The 19,288-nt window shown below is 38.0% G+C and overlaps 1 protein-coding gene across 15 annotated transcripts in view; it reads right to left on the bottom strand.

The window, feature by feature from the left end:
* Positions 1 to 7,534: 7,534 nt before the first annotated feature.
* LOC124166057 (MAP7 domain-containing protein 1-like) overlaps positions 7,535 to 19,288 on the bottom strand; it is a 350,615-nt gene continuing 338,861 nt past the window's right edge. For 14 of the 15 annotated variants that reach the window (XM_046543666.1, XM_046543665.1, XM_046543651.1 and 11 more), the window contains 6 exons: positions 18,191 to 18,312; positions 15,550 to 15,684; positions 14,410 to 14,646; positions 12,689 to 13,101; positions 10,948 to 11,261; positions 7,535 to 9,567 (listed from right to left, as the gene is read on the bottom strand). In XM_046543666.1, coding sequence (XP_046399622.1) covers positions 9,554 to 9,567; positions 10,948 to 11,261; positions 12,689 to 13,101; positions 14,410 to 14,646; positions 15,550 to 15,684; positions 18,191 to 18,312 — 1,235 coding nt within the window. In that variant the 3' untranslated portion in view covers positions 7,535 to 9,553. The remainder of the gene's footprint in view (positions 9,568 to 10,947; positions 11,262 to 12,688; positions 13,102 to 14,409; positions 14,647 to 15,549; positions 15,685 to 18,190; positions 18,313 to 19,288) is intronic. The other variant, XM_046543652.1, reaches the window with a different exon arrangement.

Genomic DNA, 19,288 nt, shown 5'->3' with positions numbered 1-19,288 from the left:
ATAAGTTGACCACGAACCAATGCCGCAGGTATGGTTGTAAGCCCGGAAATGAGGGAGCACAACGACTCTCGGAGTCCGAGATAATGCGGAGTCCCAGCGGAGAGGGGTTGAAAAAGGTTCAGGGAGACCCTTCTTAATGAATGTCCTCCAAAAATGCTCCGTATCACGAGAAAGAAGAGTCTCTTGGGGCTCAGTACAGCAGTCATGCTAAGACGAAAACTCCGCCGTCTCGAAAGGGTTAATAGGAACTAAACATTTCTTTGTTCTAATAGTGATGAGAATATGTTTTTAATATTTATACAGGGCTTATATCAACTTTCAATTTCTATGACTTAATAATAATGGCAAAGGAGTCATATTTTGGGATTTCATGGAAAAATGCAGGAAGGTATAGTCATATATTTGATGTATCTATAGTCATAGATGATTTAATGGTATAATTTCATTTTGAAATATTAAATATCCACCCTAACGCAAGCAATAAATTTTAAAACTGAACTTTTGGTATAAAACAGCCAATGACTGTTAACCCAGAAAGGGCACCCAGTATATCACCACATGATTCTTCTTTATTTAATAAGAATAATTATTTATATCAATTTAATTCTGTGGACTTATTTAAGAAGAACACAGCATAACTAAATCATTCCAAGGAAAGAAAATAAAATAATTACTTTGGGGTGTCTATGACACTCCAAAGTAATTATTTTATATATTTAGCCACGCACCCTCTCCTGGGTTAAAAACTATGTTAATGAAAACGTGTTTATCACCTAATTAAGCTGAGATATAGACCATTAATCCATTGAAGACTTGAAGTCCACGTAAGTCCAAAGTAACAAACACCTATGAATAAGCAGTGTATCATATCAAATTTCCAAGAAGAAAATTCCACTTAAGAATTACCACACATGGAAAAGAGGCAGTGAAAAATGGCACTAAAATCTTCTCTTTTCCTGAAAACCTACGCATACCTATGAGCCAAACTGATATATGGGTAATCATTTTTTGAATTAAATCTTTAGCCACATCTCAGTGAAGTGAAGAAAATGGTCCTTCACGTGATATATGGGCTAAAAAACAAAGAACAAATATAATAACCAATTTAATTAAAAATCAGAAAGTACAACACACATGTAAACGACTTTAATTTCTCCTGGTGAATAATACCATAGAGTAAGTATATACTTACTTTGTGATAATGCTAAGGCAGTGGCGTAGCCAGGAATTTCATTTGGGGGGGAGGGGAGGGGGTCCAAAACCAGCGGGGAAATTTTTTAAATACAAGGTACAAAGTAATTGATCTTAAATTAATTTTAACGTTTCTCATGATCGGAAAAAACTTCATTTTTCGAAGAAATATTTTGTAAATTCGTGATTGTTCAACATTTTGTTTTCTTTTATGATGAAAATAGTTGTTAATTTATATTTTGGGGAGGGGGTCCGGACCCCCCCTCGCTACGCCACTGTACTGAGGAATTCTTCTCAGGTTCTCAACCAGGTTAACGCGTTGTGTACCAGGGTATTTAAATTCCTAAATTCTGGGTGGAGGAGTTGAGATTGGAGATATGTGCCTATTAGGGCGTAATCTCAACACTCCTCCTATATTTGGTTTAAACATGGTTAAAAAGCTAATGTTTAGAAAATAACTTTACCTAATCAAACGTTATGATGCATCAATTCATTATGAATAACGAACAACAACTGAAAACATACTAACGAATACGTATTGTACCCTTTAAAATTGTTTAGGCTGACGCGCCTAAATGACGAGAATCTTCGTCATGCGTCCGGAACATTCGGGAAAAACATGGTGAGAATTCTTGCCATCCGCACGCAACGTGGTAATACCACTTGTCTTCCATTTTCAACGTGTGTTAGCCAATGAATGTCGAATTTCACACTGAAACTGAACATTAATTAAATTATTAGTACATTGCAATGTTATTGCGTTGCATTATGAGTGTGGAATTGAACATTCATTGACTAACATGCCTTGAAAATGGAAGACAAGTAGTCTTCTGAAACCTCAGCCTACATGACTGAATGGACCTGGTTGAAAACCCACGAAGAATTCCTCAACACACATATATTTTGAAAATAATGAACTGTGTACTTCAAGTTTGCCCAAGCCGGGTCATTGCACTTGTAAAGGGTAGCAGGGGAAACTGGCAAGGGTCAATAACTGAATGTGTGGATAGCCAATGATGTTTACTTGGTGAGAAGAAAGAGTTGAGATAACCAATATAGACTGTCCCAAGGGTCGTGTGTCATTTTTGACCTGTAATTTTAGTATCTTTCCATAGAGCAATGTTCATGAAAATTGGCACACTTATGGGAAAAGGTCCTAAGTTTTGTTGAGTGTAAGCGAAATTTTACAATTTTGACCTTTAGACCTCACAATTAGGGTCCAAACAAAAAATTTGAATTTGCCTTATGGGGTTTCAATGTTAAAAAAATCGAGATAGAAAAATGTCTGTATTTCATTGACCAAGATGTCAATTCTTAGGGTTTCGGACCCAAGAAACCCGAAAATAACACTTTTATTTACGAAAATTCAACCGTTGACCCAGTAAGGTCACCATCAAGGTCATAAGGGTGGCAAAAAGAATAGCATACTGACAAAGGTGTCGATCTATGGGTTTAATAGGGTGCCCAAGACACTGGTATTGTCCAAATACCCGAATTATTCACTAATTGACCTCCGAGGGTCACAATGGGGGTCAAAGGTCATAGCGTTAAACGTTGGGCCATCATGGCAACCAACGTGTCAAACCCTAGGTTTTGAAGGGTGCCAAAGTCGGTTAGGCAGTTCATAGATCGATAGTGTTGGTTTTTTGACCTCTGAGGGTCACAATGGCGGTCAAAGGTCATACAGTTTAACGTCGGGCCATCATGACAACCAACGTGTCAAACCATAGGTTTTGAAGGGTGCCAAAGTCAGTTAGGAAGTTCATAGATCCGTATTGTTAGTTTTTTGACCTCCGAGGGTCACGATGGGGGTCAAAGGTCATAGATTTAAACGTTGGTCCATCATGACAGCCAAAGTGTGGAACCATGGGTTTTAAAGGGTGCCCAAGTCAGTTTTGCAGTTGGTAGATATTAATTGTCGATTTTTTTATCATCGAGGGTCATAATGGGGGTCAAAGGTCATAGATGTATGTTTTGAAACAATAGGAAAACTAATTTCCCCAACTAAAGGTTTTGAAGGGTGACCAAGTGTGTGGTGTAGTACTCATATCTACTGTCTTTTCCGACAAGCCGTCTTAGTTTCGAGCTGTTGTTGATTATTTGTTTCCCTAGACATCCTATTTCCCGACTCTGTGTCCACATTCTTCCACTACATCTCTCTTCAAAGAAGGTCCTAAGGAGGTCTAACACCACATAGGGCTTATAACTACGCTGAAATCCCATTGGTTTTAAAGATTAACAAGCAAATAGCGATACCAATTAATGCCGCTTTTCACTTAGATAAGTATTAGACCTCCATTGGTAATGCTCATGTTAAGAGTTGCGAGTTTTTCCCATGAAGGTCCTAAAAATATGTTAAATAAGTAGTTAAGAAAAAGTCCCAGTTTGACTGTAAAGACCGCAATTCCCCATGCCTGTCCCTCGTCCTGCAAACATTACTGGCTGCAAATTTATCAGGACCTCACTTCACATTCAAACTTGCAAATTGGTTGGGTATGTCTCTGCTTTAATGAGATTTTTGAACACCCAACAATCTCATCAAAACAGAGGCATGCAGTTGTGGCTACGTCTTGGCATCTCGCTTTTGCCGCTGAGCACTATTGTCCGCGCAGCGTGTGCTGGACAATTCCAGGTGTGTGATATAACAAAATTTAAATATTCTAAACTTGAAGCCCTAGAAAGTGAAATGTTGCAGCTTCGAGAAGAAGGGCATGGCAATCCAAACCATTTCTGCAATTGGATGGTTGACTAGCACAATGAAAACTCAATGTTCACATTTCAGTTTATAATCCTATTAATTTTGTCGTTTTATGATATTTCTCTTTAATGGTTAAATATTTATCACATTGCATGAATCAATCAAAATAAAAGCTGGATTTATCCATTTCTTTTATGTTTTACCTTATGGTTTCGGACATAGCCAACATCTTTTTAAACGGAATTTTGTCTCTCACTTTGAGCTGCAAATCAAAAGGATGTTTAGAGAAATAAATGATCAACTGCGGCGTGAAGCTAAGAGGGCATGGGAAGCCTGCCGGAAAAGACTGCGAGGAAATGGAAAAATTTTGGAAGGAAAGGGGGGGGGGGGGGGTAAGCGCATTGCATATTTTCTGTAAGACCTTTACCCCCATTATGAATTTTGGAGATCAAAAAAATCTGTTATGCGGAACTATGAACTGCAAAACTGACTTGGGCACCCTTTAAAATCCATGGTTCCACACTTAGGCTGTCATGATGGCCCGACGTTTAACTCTAAGACCTTTGACCCCCATTGTGACCCTCGGAGGTCAATAAACCAACAATACGGATCTATGAACTTCCTAACCGACTTTGGCGCCCTTCAAAACCTATGGTTTGACACGTTGGTTGTCATGATGGCCCGACGTTTAATTCTATGACCTTTGACCCCCATCGTGACCCTGGGAGGTCAAAAAACTAACAATACGGATCTATGAACTTCCTAACTGACTTTGGCACCCTTCAAAACCTATGGTTTGACACGTTGGTTGTCATGATGGCCCGACGTTAAACTGTATGACCTTTGACCGCCATTGTGACCCTCAGAGGTCAAAAAACCAACACTATCGATCTATGAACTGCCTAACCGACTTTGGCACCCTTCAAAACCTAGGGTTTGACACGTTGGTTGCCATGATGGCCCAACGTTTAACGCTATGACCTTTGACCCCCATTGTGACCCTCGGAGGTCAATTAGTGAATAATTCGGGTATTTGGACAATACCAGTGTCTTGGGCACCCTATTAAACCCATAGATCGACACCTTTGTCAGTATGCTATTCTTTTTGCCACCCTTATGACCTTGATGGTGACCTTACTGGGTCAACGGTTGAATTTTCGTAAATAAAAGTGTTATTTTCGGGTTTCTTGGGTCCGAAACCCTAAGAATTGACATCTTGCTCAATGAAATACAGACATTTTTCTATCTCGATTTTTTTAACATTGAAACCCCGTAAGGCAAATTCAAATTTTTTGTTTGGACCCTAATTGTGAGGTCAAAAGGTCAAAATTGTAAAATTTCGCTTACACTCAACAAAACTTAGGACCTTTTCCCATAAGTGTGCCAATTTTCATGAACATTGCTCTATGGAAAGATACTAAAATTACAGGTCAAAAATGACACACGACCCTTGGGACAGTCTGTACAAAGAGGCTGTGAGAGCAATGGTTGGGACGAGGATGAGCACATTACCCGGTAATTCTCATGTAAGTAACTATATACGTTCTCAAATTTGCGTGGTAAGGCATAATTTGGAGTTCCATTTAAAATCCATAAACTAATACGAAAATAAAAAAATCGCGATGTAACTAGATTAAACAAATGGGGATGAGTTGTAACAGTGATTTCTAAAATTATAAGAGAGAAAAAAAATTAGCCTACACTGGGACTCATACCTGGGACGCACCCAACAATAGCTTTTGGACAAGCAACCTACACTGCTCCACCACTGCAGCAGTTGAAAGGAAGCGATTACTCAAGGGAAGTCATGGTGTGCGAAACCTTTACATGCAAATATAACCAGAGCCTATGTGGCAGAAAGCCATGACGCTTTTTCTACCTTACCTACATGTTTCAGAAAATAACATCGGCATCCAGATTCCAAACATCACTCTCGCGATGTCTCCTTGTCAGTGCCGGATCCAGGATAGGGATAAAAGGGGGAGGTAGGTGAGGGACCTGGAGGGGTAACCTCCCAGCAGTAGTGGGGGATCGAACAAAATTACCATTTCATCTAGTGTAAATTGGATACCCAATAGCCCCACTCTGCATCTGCCACTGGTTAGAATAAGTAGGGTTAACCAGTCACAGCCCAAGGTAAGACGAAGTTGCCAACCACTGACCATGCAGAGGAAATATTAAAATGGGATGACCCTATCAGTGGTATGAGCAAAAGATTAAGTAAGGCTATGTATATGCTACGAAAAATGACGTTGCTCATTTCATCACAATATCCGAGGTCGCTCTACTTTGCAACTTTCAATAGCCACATAACCTATGGCGTTCAACCATGGGGACACCCATCATTTGTTAAAAAAATTTTAATGTCACAAAAAGAGCAATAAGAATCATGACTGTGTACAGCATGTTTGTATTCAGAGCACTAATGCATGCTAAGAATAATCTTGAGGGACAACTTCAATGTTGAGTGTTTTAGACTTTTATTAAATCATAATTCATAAGATAAATGTGAGACTGTTTGTTTGCAGCTAAATTATAAGTACTGTCAATAATTGTGAATTCAGTAACCGACTAAGTGCCTGGCTTATAAAGCATCCATTGTACTCAATTGAAAAATTTTATACATGTAATTAGGGTGGAATTTAAGGGGTGGATGTGTATGTATATTATGTAGTATATTAGTATATTCCAGATGCATGTTTATTGAATTTATAACCTGACAACGCCTTGTATGTTGTGTACCAATTTTTTAAAGGTGAATAAAATAATAGTATTATTGAAAGACCAAGAGCATGAGATGGAAATCAAAGTCACACTGGACAGATAATGAAGTCTCCTGAATTCATCGATGACCAGGTCTTGGTTAGGTGAAAGGGCGAGAATAAGGGCTACATCAAGAATGAGCCACAATGTGAATAACACAGATTCAGGGTAGGGGGCCATTTTTTTAATCAGGGCCACCTCGCACTGCCAGGATTTTTATTTTGGAGTGTCCACGAGCTTCACCCTAGATTTAAACCCAGGACCATTTGCTCAGTAACCAAGAAATCAACTCACAAAGCTACCACACTCTTTAACATACTGAATTCTCGTTCATAATGTTGATGGAGGCTTCCACTGAGTGTTTCAGTAGGCACAGCTTGGTTTCCGGGTTTTCCTCTGCACAGATTCATCTTCCTGTGACAGTTTCTCTGGAGTTACAGCAGGCATCTTCAGGAGGTGAAGTCTTCAAGCCTGAAGACGCCTGCTGCAACACTGGCAAAACTGACGCAGGAAGATGCATTGGCACAGAGGACAACCCAGAAAACAAGCTGCGTCTCTCATTCATTATTTGTATTTAACAGATTTGGGTCAACAAATTGCTATTGTTCCCATCAATTTAGTTTATACCCATGTTTCTCTCCGCCTATAACAGTTGCTTTTGTTTTGTAAAAGGGCACTGTTGCTTTATTTAAATCAATCCAGAACAACCGTGAGGATGGACAGACACTTGAATTAAATCAACATTTTTCTTATATTCTTTAAAACTAAATACTCCAAGCAAAAAACATTTCCGCCACTTTTGGTAGATAATATTGACATTTGACTCGCTAAAAGATGCCAAAATTTCAACTCCATAACATACTTCAAGAAAACTTATGTGCATATGATGAAGCACGGTTTAATACAAGCATTTACAGTCATTAAGGTTACATAAGCTAACAGCATTTACCCCTTGATCATCCAACAGGATCAAAATATTCATCTACATTATTTCATACCACTTGAGGTTGACTTCAGCAATCACAAGATAATAAATTAGCAATGCGGTTAAGAAACTGCAAGAATGTGCATTTAGGAAACTATTTCCACAACCCTAGTTCATTGTGATATTTCCAATTTCATCTCATGTTTCCTTGCACATTACCATTGCAATAGTTAAAACATAATAATATAAAATCCATCATTCATCGACATGAGTGAATAAGTTGTTCTTCACAGTTAATGATTCCACCCAGACTCCACCTGGTCATTTTTTCTAAATTGTTTGATTATCATCTCAATACTTATGTGGAAAAATCTAAATTAAATCCACACCATTACAAAATGGTAACAATCAACTTAAGATCATGCTGCACAATCACACATATTTCAAACTATCGGCTTTTAAAGGGGAGGGCTAGAAGTATGAAGAAGAGCTTAGCAGAATGCTTACTGTGATAGGCAAGACATTACGTTCCCTATATGATAAAAGTTTGACAAGTCATAGTTATCTGTGAGCAGTTACACCAGCGGCATCAGGAGAGCTTTATGTACTAATCTTGAAGTAGGCCAAAGATATCATTTTTACCAATCACAGAGAAAAACAAAGAAAAAACTTAGTTCAAATCAACTATGATGACAAATAAAAAGGAAACAAAGGTAGTTTAGCTGAGAATACAGTAGCAGTACACTGACTAGGTGAGCTGAATTTCTCGTGGGGGAAAAATAAAGCTCACAACACCACAATTGTCTTTCTCTGTTGGCAATATAGCCAAAGCACCAAATATGAGGCATATTTTAACAAGAGGAGTAACTTCGACGTTTACAAAAAAAGAAGAACAAGTTGCTGATAGTGAATGTGGTTTCCATCACAGCTAATTCAAAAATGATGCCAACAACAGCCTTCCTACCACATCCAAAGAGCTTTCTACATGAATTCAAAGATCAATAAAACCAGCCAATGACAGTGAATTACACAATGTGGCTACACGGCCATGAATAAATAACCCATAAAATTCTAAGAGAGATGCATCACAGCTATGTCCTCTGATTTGTGCATATCTCTCCTCTGAAAAAGGGACCATACTAAGTCCAGCAATGGATGGTGGCCTTTTTTTAACAGTTAAAAAGAAATTATTGAATTGAGACCCAATCACAACCGAACATGATTAAAATTTCACATTTCCAGAGGATAAGTCGATAAGAGGGAAAGTGAGATTTTTTTAAAACGAGCATCTTTTTTTACCTTAAGCGTTCACACAAAATATAACACTGAATCGATATTTCACCTTAAAGACATGAATGTGAAAATTATCAAGCATTAAAAATTACTTTTCCTCATGCAAATATGAAACAATGTACTGAAATGAGATTACCCTTAATCCACCGGTGATTATTTTCTTCACCTCATTTCTTGATGACATACCAAAGAAGCCAACACACTTATTCTGTAGTGTACTCTTCCTCCTCTCGATATAATGTGTCTGTCCTCCGTTTGAATTAATTTGCTGTGATTATTTCATAATTTCAGTCTTTATACATTCATGCATGTACACACACTTGCGCACACATACCAACAGATTCACACAGAACTCAATAGAGCCAACAATAGTCTGCATTTCCAGACAAATGCTTCCAACAGCCATAAAAACAGGATTTAGAGGTGTGCATGAGCATATTATGTATGTACACACATTTTGCCGCTAATACCAATAGACACATGCACACGAATCGATCATCCAATCCAAAACACTCTCAACCATTTTACTAGTTCACTTCTTTGGGGATGAAATCGCTCCGAACTTGATAACAACCCCACCACCAGCATCGCTAGTTTCATCCCACTCTTGCACAATTGCTGTTCGATCCTCTGTCCAAAGACTTTTTTGCTTCTAGTTCATTGCACACTCCTCGACGATGAACTTATGACAGCAAATCTGCGGTGAAAAGGAAAATAATTTCAATTATTATCAAGCAATTTCTTTTTTTAAAGGGACTAAACAATTAGTGTGCCAATCACGTCAATTTACGGAATGCACTTTTCAACAATATTTAAATAAGTTATTTTGTCAATACAATAGATAGCATAAGCATGCAGAAATATAATGTTTTCAATTATGTATCATGAGTTGAGTGGTTATTTTGTATTGGTTTTCTGAAAAGTAGCAAAAATGGTCAGCACACAGGGAATGACCAGCGGTTTTTGGGCCAGCATGCTAAATGTTAAAAGAAATGCTAGATTAAACTCCATTACCTCATTATTTCTAATTGTATGAAAACACCACCAAAAATGTGACATCATACACTGAAAACAGTATTTATTTCTTACACAAATATAGGGCTATTTAAAAAAATATCTCATTGAAGAATCAAATGTGGATAGCTATATAATGCATAGTCTTTTGCAGCCTTCCCCAGGTCCTCCCCATGTAATGGGTCTCCTCCAGTTAGTTTATCTTTGAAAAATCCTGGACCTCCCTCCAAGAAAATTCAGGAACCACCTTCTAAATTGAGTCGTCATCATGACCTAACTTCACAAAGGAATCATGAATAAGAATCAGAATGATAACCAACCATAGTAACTTAGTAATGTATAGATATAAGCTGTTTGACACACAGCAGTGTAATGACCTTCTAGACTTCTTCATTGAAATTCAAATGTGCAACAAAATCGACAAAATGCAAAACCAACCCGAGAATTCTGAAATTTTAGTGACACTGAGCAGTTTGGTATCCATGGTACTGATTAAGATATTACACTGGCATATAAACTATCAACAAAGAAAAAATAATATTGCAGTGCTTACTGTCTCGGAGCTGAATGGTAAAGAGTCAAATTATTTTCACACAACTTTGTCACTTTTCACAATCAGGAAAGAATAAACCTAGCTAGTTTCACATGGAACTAGTAGAGTTTATTCTTTTCTCATAGTCATGAAGGAGTTCCATCAAGTAACAACAGAAACGAGCACCATAAGAAAATCTTTAAAAATCTTACGAAGCCCAGGGCAGGCTCATAGGGTTACACTCCTGAGGGCCTGGTCTGCAAGTCCCCGACTTTTCACCTGCACACCTCAAGAGGTGAAGGAAACAGGATAGGAGGTGCCACCACAATGAGAACCCTACGACACCTCCAGGGAAACGATTGGGATGGAAGGAGTAAGATGGGGCCACTACTACCAAAACCATAATTTAATGTTACTATGGAAAGGAAAGATTTCTCCACTGACAAAAAAAATCCTACGCTTTTATGCAGATGCCGCCAAGTAATGCCTCAAATCATTGCATTTGTCACATTTATTAAAAGGAAAACTCACCAACAATTGCGGCATTCTTGTCCTGCCTCTTGGCCGATGATAGACTATCCTCTTGTAACGTGGATCCTGTGGGGATGATTGTGTCAAGTTCTCCAGTTACCGACTGGAGGGGGGCAGACGGGATGGAAGGTTGAAGAGGGGCACCCATGGAGGACGGGGGAGCATGGGCGTTCGAGTTAACGTTATCCTCGTGGGAGAGCTGCTTGGAGTAGGAAAATGCATTGCTCCCACTCCCACTCAGAGGAAGCTGCTGTGTTTGGTGGACATCGTATTCGGAGAGGTCCAGAAGATTGTTGGCGGTGTTGTTCAGTCTGCTGAAGAGGATCAAATTGTCAGAATAATAACCAGGGATGATTAAAGAGTGGCATATGGGTGTCTGCCAAATGGTATAACGGATTTTTCCCCGAATTCCTAGGGAATGGTTCAAGAAGTGACCAGCAGTCATCAAAAATGTTGGGACAAAATCCGATATACCAAGCGGCATACACCCGTACATCATTCTTTAACCATTATGAGCCGCATGAACATTTATCAAGAAAAACTTAGCCACAGATTAATAATTTGAAATCTGAATGCATTGACTCAGCTGATGTAAATTCATGCCAGTTTTTTTGTCAGCAAAACCACATGTCGGCCCTAATCATAATAATGATAATAATCAAATAATGAGCGTTAATTTAAGACAGGTGAAGAGGTGCTGATGTAAATTTGTACTAGAAGCATAACATTTCAAAAACCAGCCTGACTTGCACGGAAATGAAAAATTCCTCAGGTAGGAAAAGTATAAAACGGTGAAAATTTTAAGACTTAGAAGAACACAATTTTTGCAGTATTTTCTGTGATTTAACCTATACAGTACACTAACTTCATGACTGACTGCTGGAAATTTTGATGACAGGCCTAGTTCTGTTTTCCAGATGAAAATACTGAAAGCATTATATTCATCTTAATGCTAGTTAAGGTAAATCACACCTTAATTCCTTATATGACCATTGAGTACTATGAAAACAGTATTAAGTAGCATTCAGGTAAAATTATAAAGTGCCTCCCATAAAATTTTAAGATTTTTTTTAGCATTCTTTTCCCGAATGCTAAGATTTTTCATTTAATATGATAAAATTGAGAGTAATACATCCTCCAGCAAAAACTAACACCTTTTTATGGACACACTTTTAGGTAGGACAGAGTATGATAAACGAGGAAATAATAAGGTAGTTTCCTTCATCAAAGAAAACGAAAGGCATTGATTGCGATTCGTTACCCACCATTAACGTATTCAAAACATACACATTATTTGGTTTTAGAAATCCCAGTTAAGATGAATGTTAATTTTAACCTCTTTCGAAAAAGGCCAGATTGGCGGCCATGCAATGCCACTCCACGTGACGTCACAGGGACCTAGGTAGCCAGGTGAGTAGCCAGGAGTTTTACATCGTCTGAGATTACCAATGAATGCATGTGGCACAGAGCTCAGGGAAACATCCCTTAATAATCACTTATTAAAATTGCCTATGGTCGGAAAGTTTCCTTTGTTTGATTTAAATATTATGTACCACGTAAAAAATAAGTACGATTCAAGAATGCTAGAGCAAGCAAAAAAGTAATTTAAAGTCCTGACCTTGATATTTTAGAGAAGCTCCTGACCTGATTATGAGTATTCACCAAAATGCTGTAAGTTTTAACTTTTCAAGACAAAATTTACACAATCATAATTTACAGACCAAGAAAGAACTTCACTCACACATCATCCACATTGGCAAATGCTGGCCCAAAGTCCATCCCGTTCCGGTGGCCATTGGTTTGTAACTTAGGTTTAGAAATTTCTGTTCCGTTATTGTTCAACATTGCTTGTAGAGGATTCACACCACTGTCCCCAATCAACAGGTTTGTGCCACTATTGACAGAATTTTCAGCATCATTCCTAGCGGATACAGGGTGGCCAGGGGATGTTCCTTGATTTGAAGGACTACCCTCCGTTGTGGTTGGTTCAGACGAGGAGGCCGACGACTCGCCCGCCCCTGTCGCCTCCTGTCCATCCCCAGCACCTTGAAGCATCATAGCCTGCTCTTCCCCTTCACCTGCACCTGACGACTGGGCCTGATCGTCCACCCTCTTGTCCTCTTCTGAAGGTGTTTCATCTTTCTTGTCCCCACCCTGTAAGATTCAGTCGACAAGAAAGATTTAGGGAATGATTGTGATACAAGGAATGAAAATCACTGAGCTGATTACTTTAGTGATGGTAAGCTGCTTTAACCCTAATACCGACAATGTATTTTTCTGACGTAATCGGACAAGGTGAGCCTGTTGGACTCTTTTAACTTATGCTTTTAATTCAAACTATTTAGCAATGAAAAATAGTAATCTTCACATCACTTTGAATTTATTGTACACTAAAGGATCATTTGACGTAAAATGTATTATTTTTTTGCTAAATAAAAGTTTAACATTACTTATTAATTCCACACATAGTCAAACAGCGAGTCCAGTAGACTTTTGACCAATTCTTTCTGTTTTCACAAAATAAAAAGGCAAAATATTTATCATCACATGAACATTGTGATTATTTGACAATAAATTGACAATTCAATATGTAAACTTAAAGGAAATAATGAAACATCATGAGTCCCACGGAATCACCTTGCCTGGATTTGAAGGAATTCAAGGAAAAAATTTTTTTTCTAAGTTACTTTAAATTTGAATAACTAATTTAAAGGAAATATGCAATTAGAAGAAGTCAAAAATTTACGCCATGCTGACATTTCAATAACATAATTAAATTCTCAAAAATGTGATGCGATGAGTGCAAGAGACTCACCTCGTCTGTATTTGGGTTAAACACGCTGTGTTTTTTGTCTTTCTAAGGATAAAAAACAGCAGTTCAGCTAGTGCTGTAATAATATATATGCTAGCTTATGAATATATGTTAAATATAAGTTAGTTTAAATATATGTATGTTATGCTATGTAGTTGGAAACATACTTTGTAGATATTACAAGGAAAGAAAGGCATCTTTTACAACTTGAAAATGTTACTTAGCGGACATCATATTGAACAGTTTTTTAACCAGTCAACCAATGATTTTTTTTACAGAATGTGTAACTTCATTTTCATCTTTCCAGCAAGAAAGGCATTTTCAAAAACTCGTTTGCGTGTAATTTTTAAAAATGCATACGCTGAATCTCTTGAAGATCAATATGAATCCATTGGACGAGTTAAACTCATTCTATGCAGTGTTTTTCCAGCTCCCTACGTAACCTTGTCAAACTTTCCTGAATTCATCATTTTCCCACGTTCATTTTTTGTCCATCCCCTTAAAAAATGATGGATCGAGGTTCCACTGTATTGAAAATATGAATCGAGTTTCCACTGTTAAAATGAAAATATTAGCTAACAGTTAAGCTGAGTGAAGAGCTCTACCAAACCAATCCAGGGTATGCTGATTACAAAGACGATGGGTCATACCTTGGTTGGCGTTGATGTGGGCGTGGCAGCTTTGGCACGGGTTCGTAGCATGATCGCCTCCACGCGCTTCCTCCTCAACTGCCGCTCCTCCTCCTCCTTCTGCAGCCGCTCCTTCAGCTCCTGCCGCTGTCGCTCTGCCTCCTCCCACGCCTTCCTATCTTGCTCTTCCTTCTCAGCTCGGGCACGCGCTTCCTCCTCAAGCCTCTGCGCCTCCTCTCGCTCCCGCTTTTGTGCCTCCTGCAATACAACGTATGCCTCTGTTAATCACTTTGCTTCATACTTAATTCATAGACTCACGCCGTTATTATTGCAAGTATGTGTTAGTGGCCATTCAAGGGGAATTAATGTAAATGTATAAAATGCCCCTAAGAAAATTTTTCTCCCCATTCACTTTGTACTCCTTCACGAAAAACAGTTAAAGTCATATTTTGCACGTATAAAATCGTATCCGGCTCGATTTTGTGGAAGTTCTTTATATCCATGATAAAAAGAAGAACACAATGGTAATTTCCACACTTTTAATGTCACAACTCAGCAACCGACCATGGTTTCAACACGTAAGTGTCATTTTCAAGGTGAAAAATACAGTACTCTCTCTGTGTATACATACTGAGAGAGTACAGGATTTTTCACCTTGAAAATGACACGTGTTGAAACCATGGTCAGTTGCTGAGTTGTGACATTAAAAGTGTGGAAATTACCATTGTGTTCTTCTTTTTATCATGGTCATATTTTGCATTTTGTGCTGAAACCTAAAGTTGCTGTTTTCACAGCCTCCTTTAGAGATGGAAGTTAACTTTGACAATGCTACTATGCTATGCCAGCTTCGTTTATATTTATTTTTTGCATATTTTTTAATATTAAGTGCAACTAGCAGTAAGAATAAACATGATAAGCATAATTTTTGCAAACAGGGCCTGAACGTCAGAGCACATTTTTGCCCCAACTTTAATCGCTTTTATTGATTATGATGTACAAAAAAATTATTCCCTGATTTATCTTTCATCACCCAACAGCGACTCAATACTCCATTGTAAATGATCAGCCAAAACAGTTTTCACAGTGTGCCCATCCCACTAAAAATGGGCTGGTAGTACACGAGTTCAATCTAAATGTGCAGTCATGAAATGCAAATCTTGCCTCAATTGCTTGCTGAAGACGCTCCTTTTCCAGCCGACTTGCTTCTTCCAGAAGACGCAGCTGCTCAGCCTCCGCTCTCCTTTGTTCTTCTTCTTCTTTCCTCAGCCTCTCTTCCTCCAGCCTCCTTTCTTCCTCCTATAACATGGCAAACAATAAAATTAATTGATATTAAACGATGAATTTATTATAAATTCAAAACACTGAACTGTTCCTCTTTAACCATCTTTTCCTCATTAATTCATTATTCCCCAGACTGAATGTAGGGCTTTTAACTTCGATTTTTCTTGTATTTTTCCCATTTATTTAGGCCTAATTTTCAGGAAAAAAATTATTTTTACCATATTATACGATTTTTATAATGTTGCATTCACGCAACACTATAAAAACTCCGGTAAATAAAAATAAAAAACAAATTTTTAAAACTTAGGTTGCATCTTTTATTTTTCATCATGATTTGCACACTCGACATCTTCTCCAGGAGTCATCAGCATTCCTTCGGATGAAATGGCCTATTCTGTCTCGAAGGACATGGTAGAGTATGTCATTATTCCTAGGGTGTCCCACATGTGCGCACTGATTTTTGCGCCAAACGCCATCAGTTATCAAAATATTATTATATAAATGAAAATGCTGGTGAAAATGACAAAATAATAACTAGAGATACTTAAAATGTCAGTAAACTGAAGAAAAAATTATTCTGTAGTAGAAGTTTATTCTGAGAATTAGGATTTAATAATGTTGCATTAACTCAATGCTGGGGATTAATGGTTTAACCACCTCATCTGCACCATCCTATTCACCCATTTAAAGCACAAGTCTATTTTCATCTCATTTCACAATTCATGCTTCTGCACTATAAAATACTGCACCCCATGCATTAAGCTCAAAGCCAGTCTTTCATTTACACTCTTACGCTAGTTTATTATCATCAACTCTTTACAACTTAGACATGCCTCCTTGGCCAATGCATTTCTCTTTTTTGAAGACGAGATACATTTTTTACTAAGCTAGACTGAGTAACAGAATTACAGTGGAACTTGGTTAGTACGTTTCTGAAGGGACCACGAAAAATGAACGTACTAACCAGGAAAACGTACTAACGAGGAAAGTAAATAATAGCAGTCGGGGTTATTGCAATCAGTGAAAAAGTCGTCATAATTACAATTACTATCGGTAGTTCTCATAGGATCGCCTTCCTGAACTCTTTTCACATTTAAAATCAAGAAAATGAGCGCTACCATGAAAAACAATACCATGTGAATAAAAATCGCAATTTTTCATGGACATCCCGGAGACGATTTCATGATTACGGCGTCTATCTCCCGTGATTTATCCTATATATATTTACAGAACGAGGACGAGTGAAGCTCAGACAAGCGAAGACAAGTCATTTTTCTTTCTCACAGCGTACTCGGAGAATATAACAACAACCCGGAGTAGGTCAACTGGTTTTTTAAACATCATAAAAATTGGGCAAAATTATATTGACTTTCAAATTACGGCAACAGCCGTAGACATTCGCTTCTGGAATGATACCATTTCGATTGTAAAATCGATCGATATATCGACTGATGACACGCAAGATTATTAGATTACGACGTAATTACAAGAAAATTTTATATTAAACAGTTGAAATTTACTTTCAAAATTTGTCTAATGTCGTCTGCTTTCGTTCCGAGATCAATTATTTTTAAGCTAAGCTTCGCATGGAGATCCTGAGGATCGTCTGCTCCCGCAACAGTAGTCAAGTAAATACGCACGACGTCGAGTTTATGGAACAGTACTGCTTTAGATAATGAGGAAATTGTCTGTCTCATTTCTTCATCATGATAACTCGTGCAATAGCAACAATTGCCCACTCACGAACTTTGTGGGCACTCCCAAGCGCTCCAAAGGCAACAGAAGGTGAGGAGCTCGGGGTGGGGAAAATTGGGGCTTCTTATTGGTTGTAGTTTTTCATAGTCAGACATTCCCGAAAAATGGCCGCATTTTATTTTTCATCACGTCACAAGAATTCAGAAATGCATTTGGATAAATTACGGAAGAAGAAAGAGATGTGGAATGAATGGAAGAATGTTAATGACTAATGATAATAAATTAAATCATGAATTCAGACGTTTGCGACCCTTAAGAAGACACTAGAGAACGAATTGCGGGTTGCGTCACGGCAAGCAATTGAGCGTACTAACCAGGAAAGCGCAATTTTTTCAAACGTACTAACCAAATTCTTTTACCTGTATTTTGTTCGGATGGTACCGGGACCGAGGGAAATCGCCGTACTAAGGAGGAAAACGTACTAAGGAGGAAAACGTACTAAGGAGGAACGTACTAACCAAGTTCCACTGTATTTAGACAACATGACTTTAAAATATTCCAAAATACATCATCAATGCCCTCAAGGAAAAATCACATTGATTTGAGCAACATTTGATGAACTGTCTTCACATTGAATCAACTTGTATCCATCTCATATTAGGCTGTTTATGGCTTATATACCCATGAAATACTTAGCGTTGCATGTTGCACCGTATGCATACATAGGCAATGAGGTAGAGTTTGCTATTTCTAAAACTTTGCGAGCATATATGTACAACCTAATTCCATTCTCGCTTTATCACATTTACACTGGGTTTATACTCACCAGCCTTAGCCTTTCCATTTCAGCTTCCCGCTCTGCTTGTTCTCTTGCAAGTCGCCTTCGTTCAGCCAGGGCTGCTTTAGCCTCTTCCTCTGTTGTGATACGAGTCCGAGCAATCATTGAGGCTGAAAAGAGGAACACGAGTAAAAATTATTTTTTTTAATCAAAGAAATACTTTATAACAGACATCAAAATTAAAAATTTCTTCTGGTTCTTTTATATTCAAAAGGAAAAGGTTATACAACATAGCTTTGAGTATCCGTAGCTTCGCAAACAAATTCATGGGATTACAATAGAACTTGTTTACTTCGTTTCCGAAGGGACCACAAAAAATGAATGTACTAACCAGGAAAACATGCTAACAAGGAAAGTAAATAATAGCAGTTGGGGTAATTGCAATCCGCGGAAAAGTCGTCATAATTACAATTACTATTGATAGTTCCGGTAGGATCGCCTTTCTGAACTCTTTTCATATTTAAAATCAAGAAAATGAAGCAAGCAATTGAGCGTGCTAACCAGGAAAGTACAACTTTATCAAACGTACTAATCAAATACTTTATTTTATTTGGATGTACTGGGACCGAGAGAAATCGCCGTACCAAGGAGGAAAACGTACTAAGGGGGGAACGTACTAACCAAGTTCCACTGTATACGCATATAATTTCTCTAACCAGTACCCCACATACTTTCCCATTTTCTCTATCCTCACCTCCTCTATTCACTCTTTCCTGCCCTTTTTTACTTCAAAACAGCAAGTACTTCAATGGAATGGACACCAATGATGCAGAAAAAAGCATGACACACCTTACAAGTTACACTGAATAGAATATCCATCTATTCTACTTCTCTTTTTGGACTTACCCTTTATTAGAATGCTTAATAGAAGCATTGCAGTAAATTAACTCCGATGATTTATCAGTTTCTCCTCAGATTCGTAAACAAGGTATACAAATATTCTGCACATCAACACAAGAATGTAAAACTAACCTCCATCTACAATAGCCTCATTATTCAGAGCACAATATCCTCAATGCAAAACTACATATGAATGAAATTATTACCATTTCCTTCTTAAATGGCAATAAAAAATAATGATTTTGA

Source organism: Ischnura elegans, chromosome 9 (genome assembly GCF_921293095.1).
Source record: "Ischnura elegans chromosome 9, ioIscEleg1.1, whole genome shotgun sequence".
NCBI classification, from domain to species: domain Eukaryota; kingdom Metazoa; phylum Arthropoda; class Insecta; order Odonata; family Coenagrionidae; genus Ischnura; species Ischnura elegans.
Note: the sequence above shows the minus strand (reverse complement) of the source record. Positions and strands in the feature narration are given on the sequence as shown.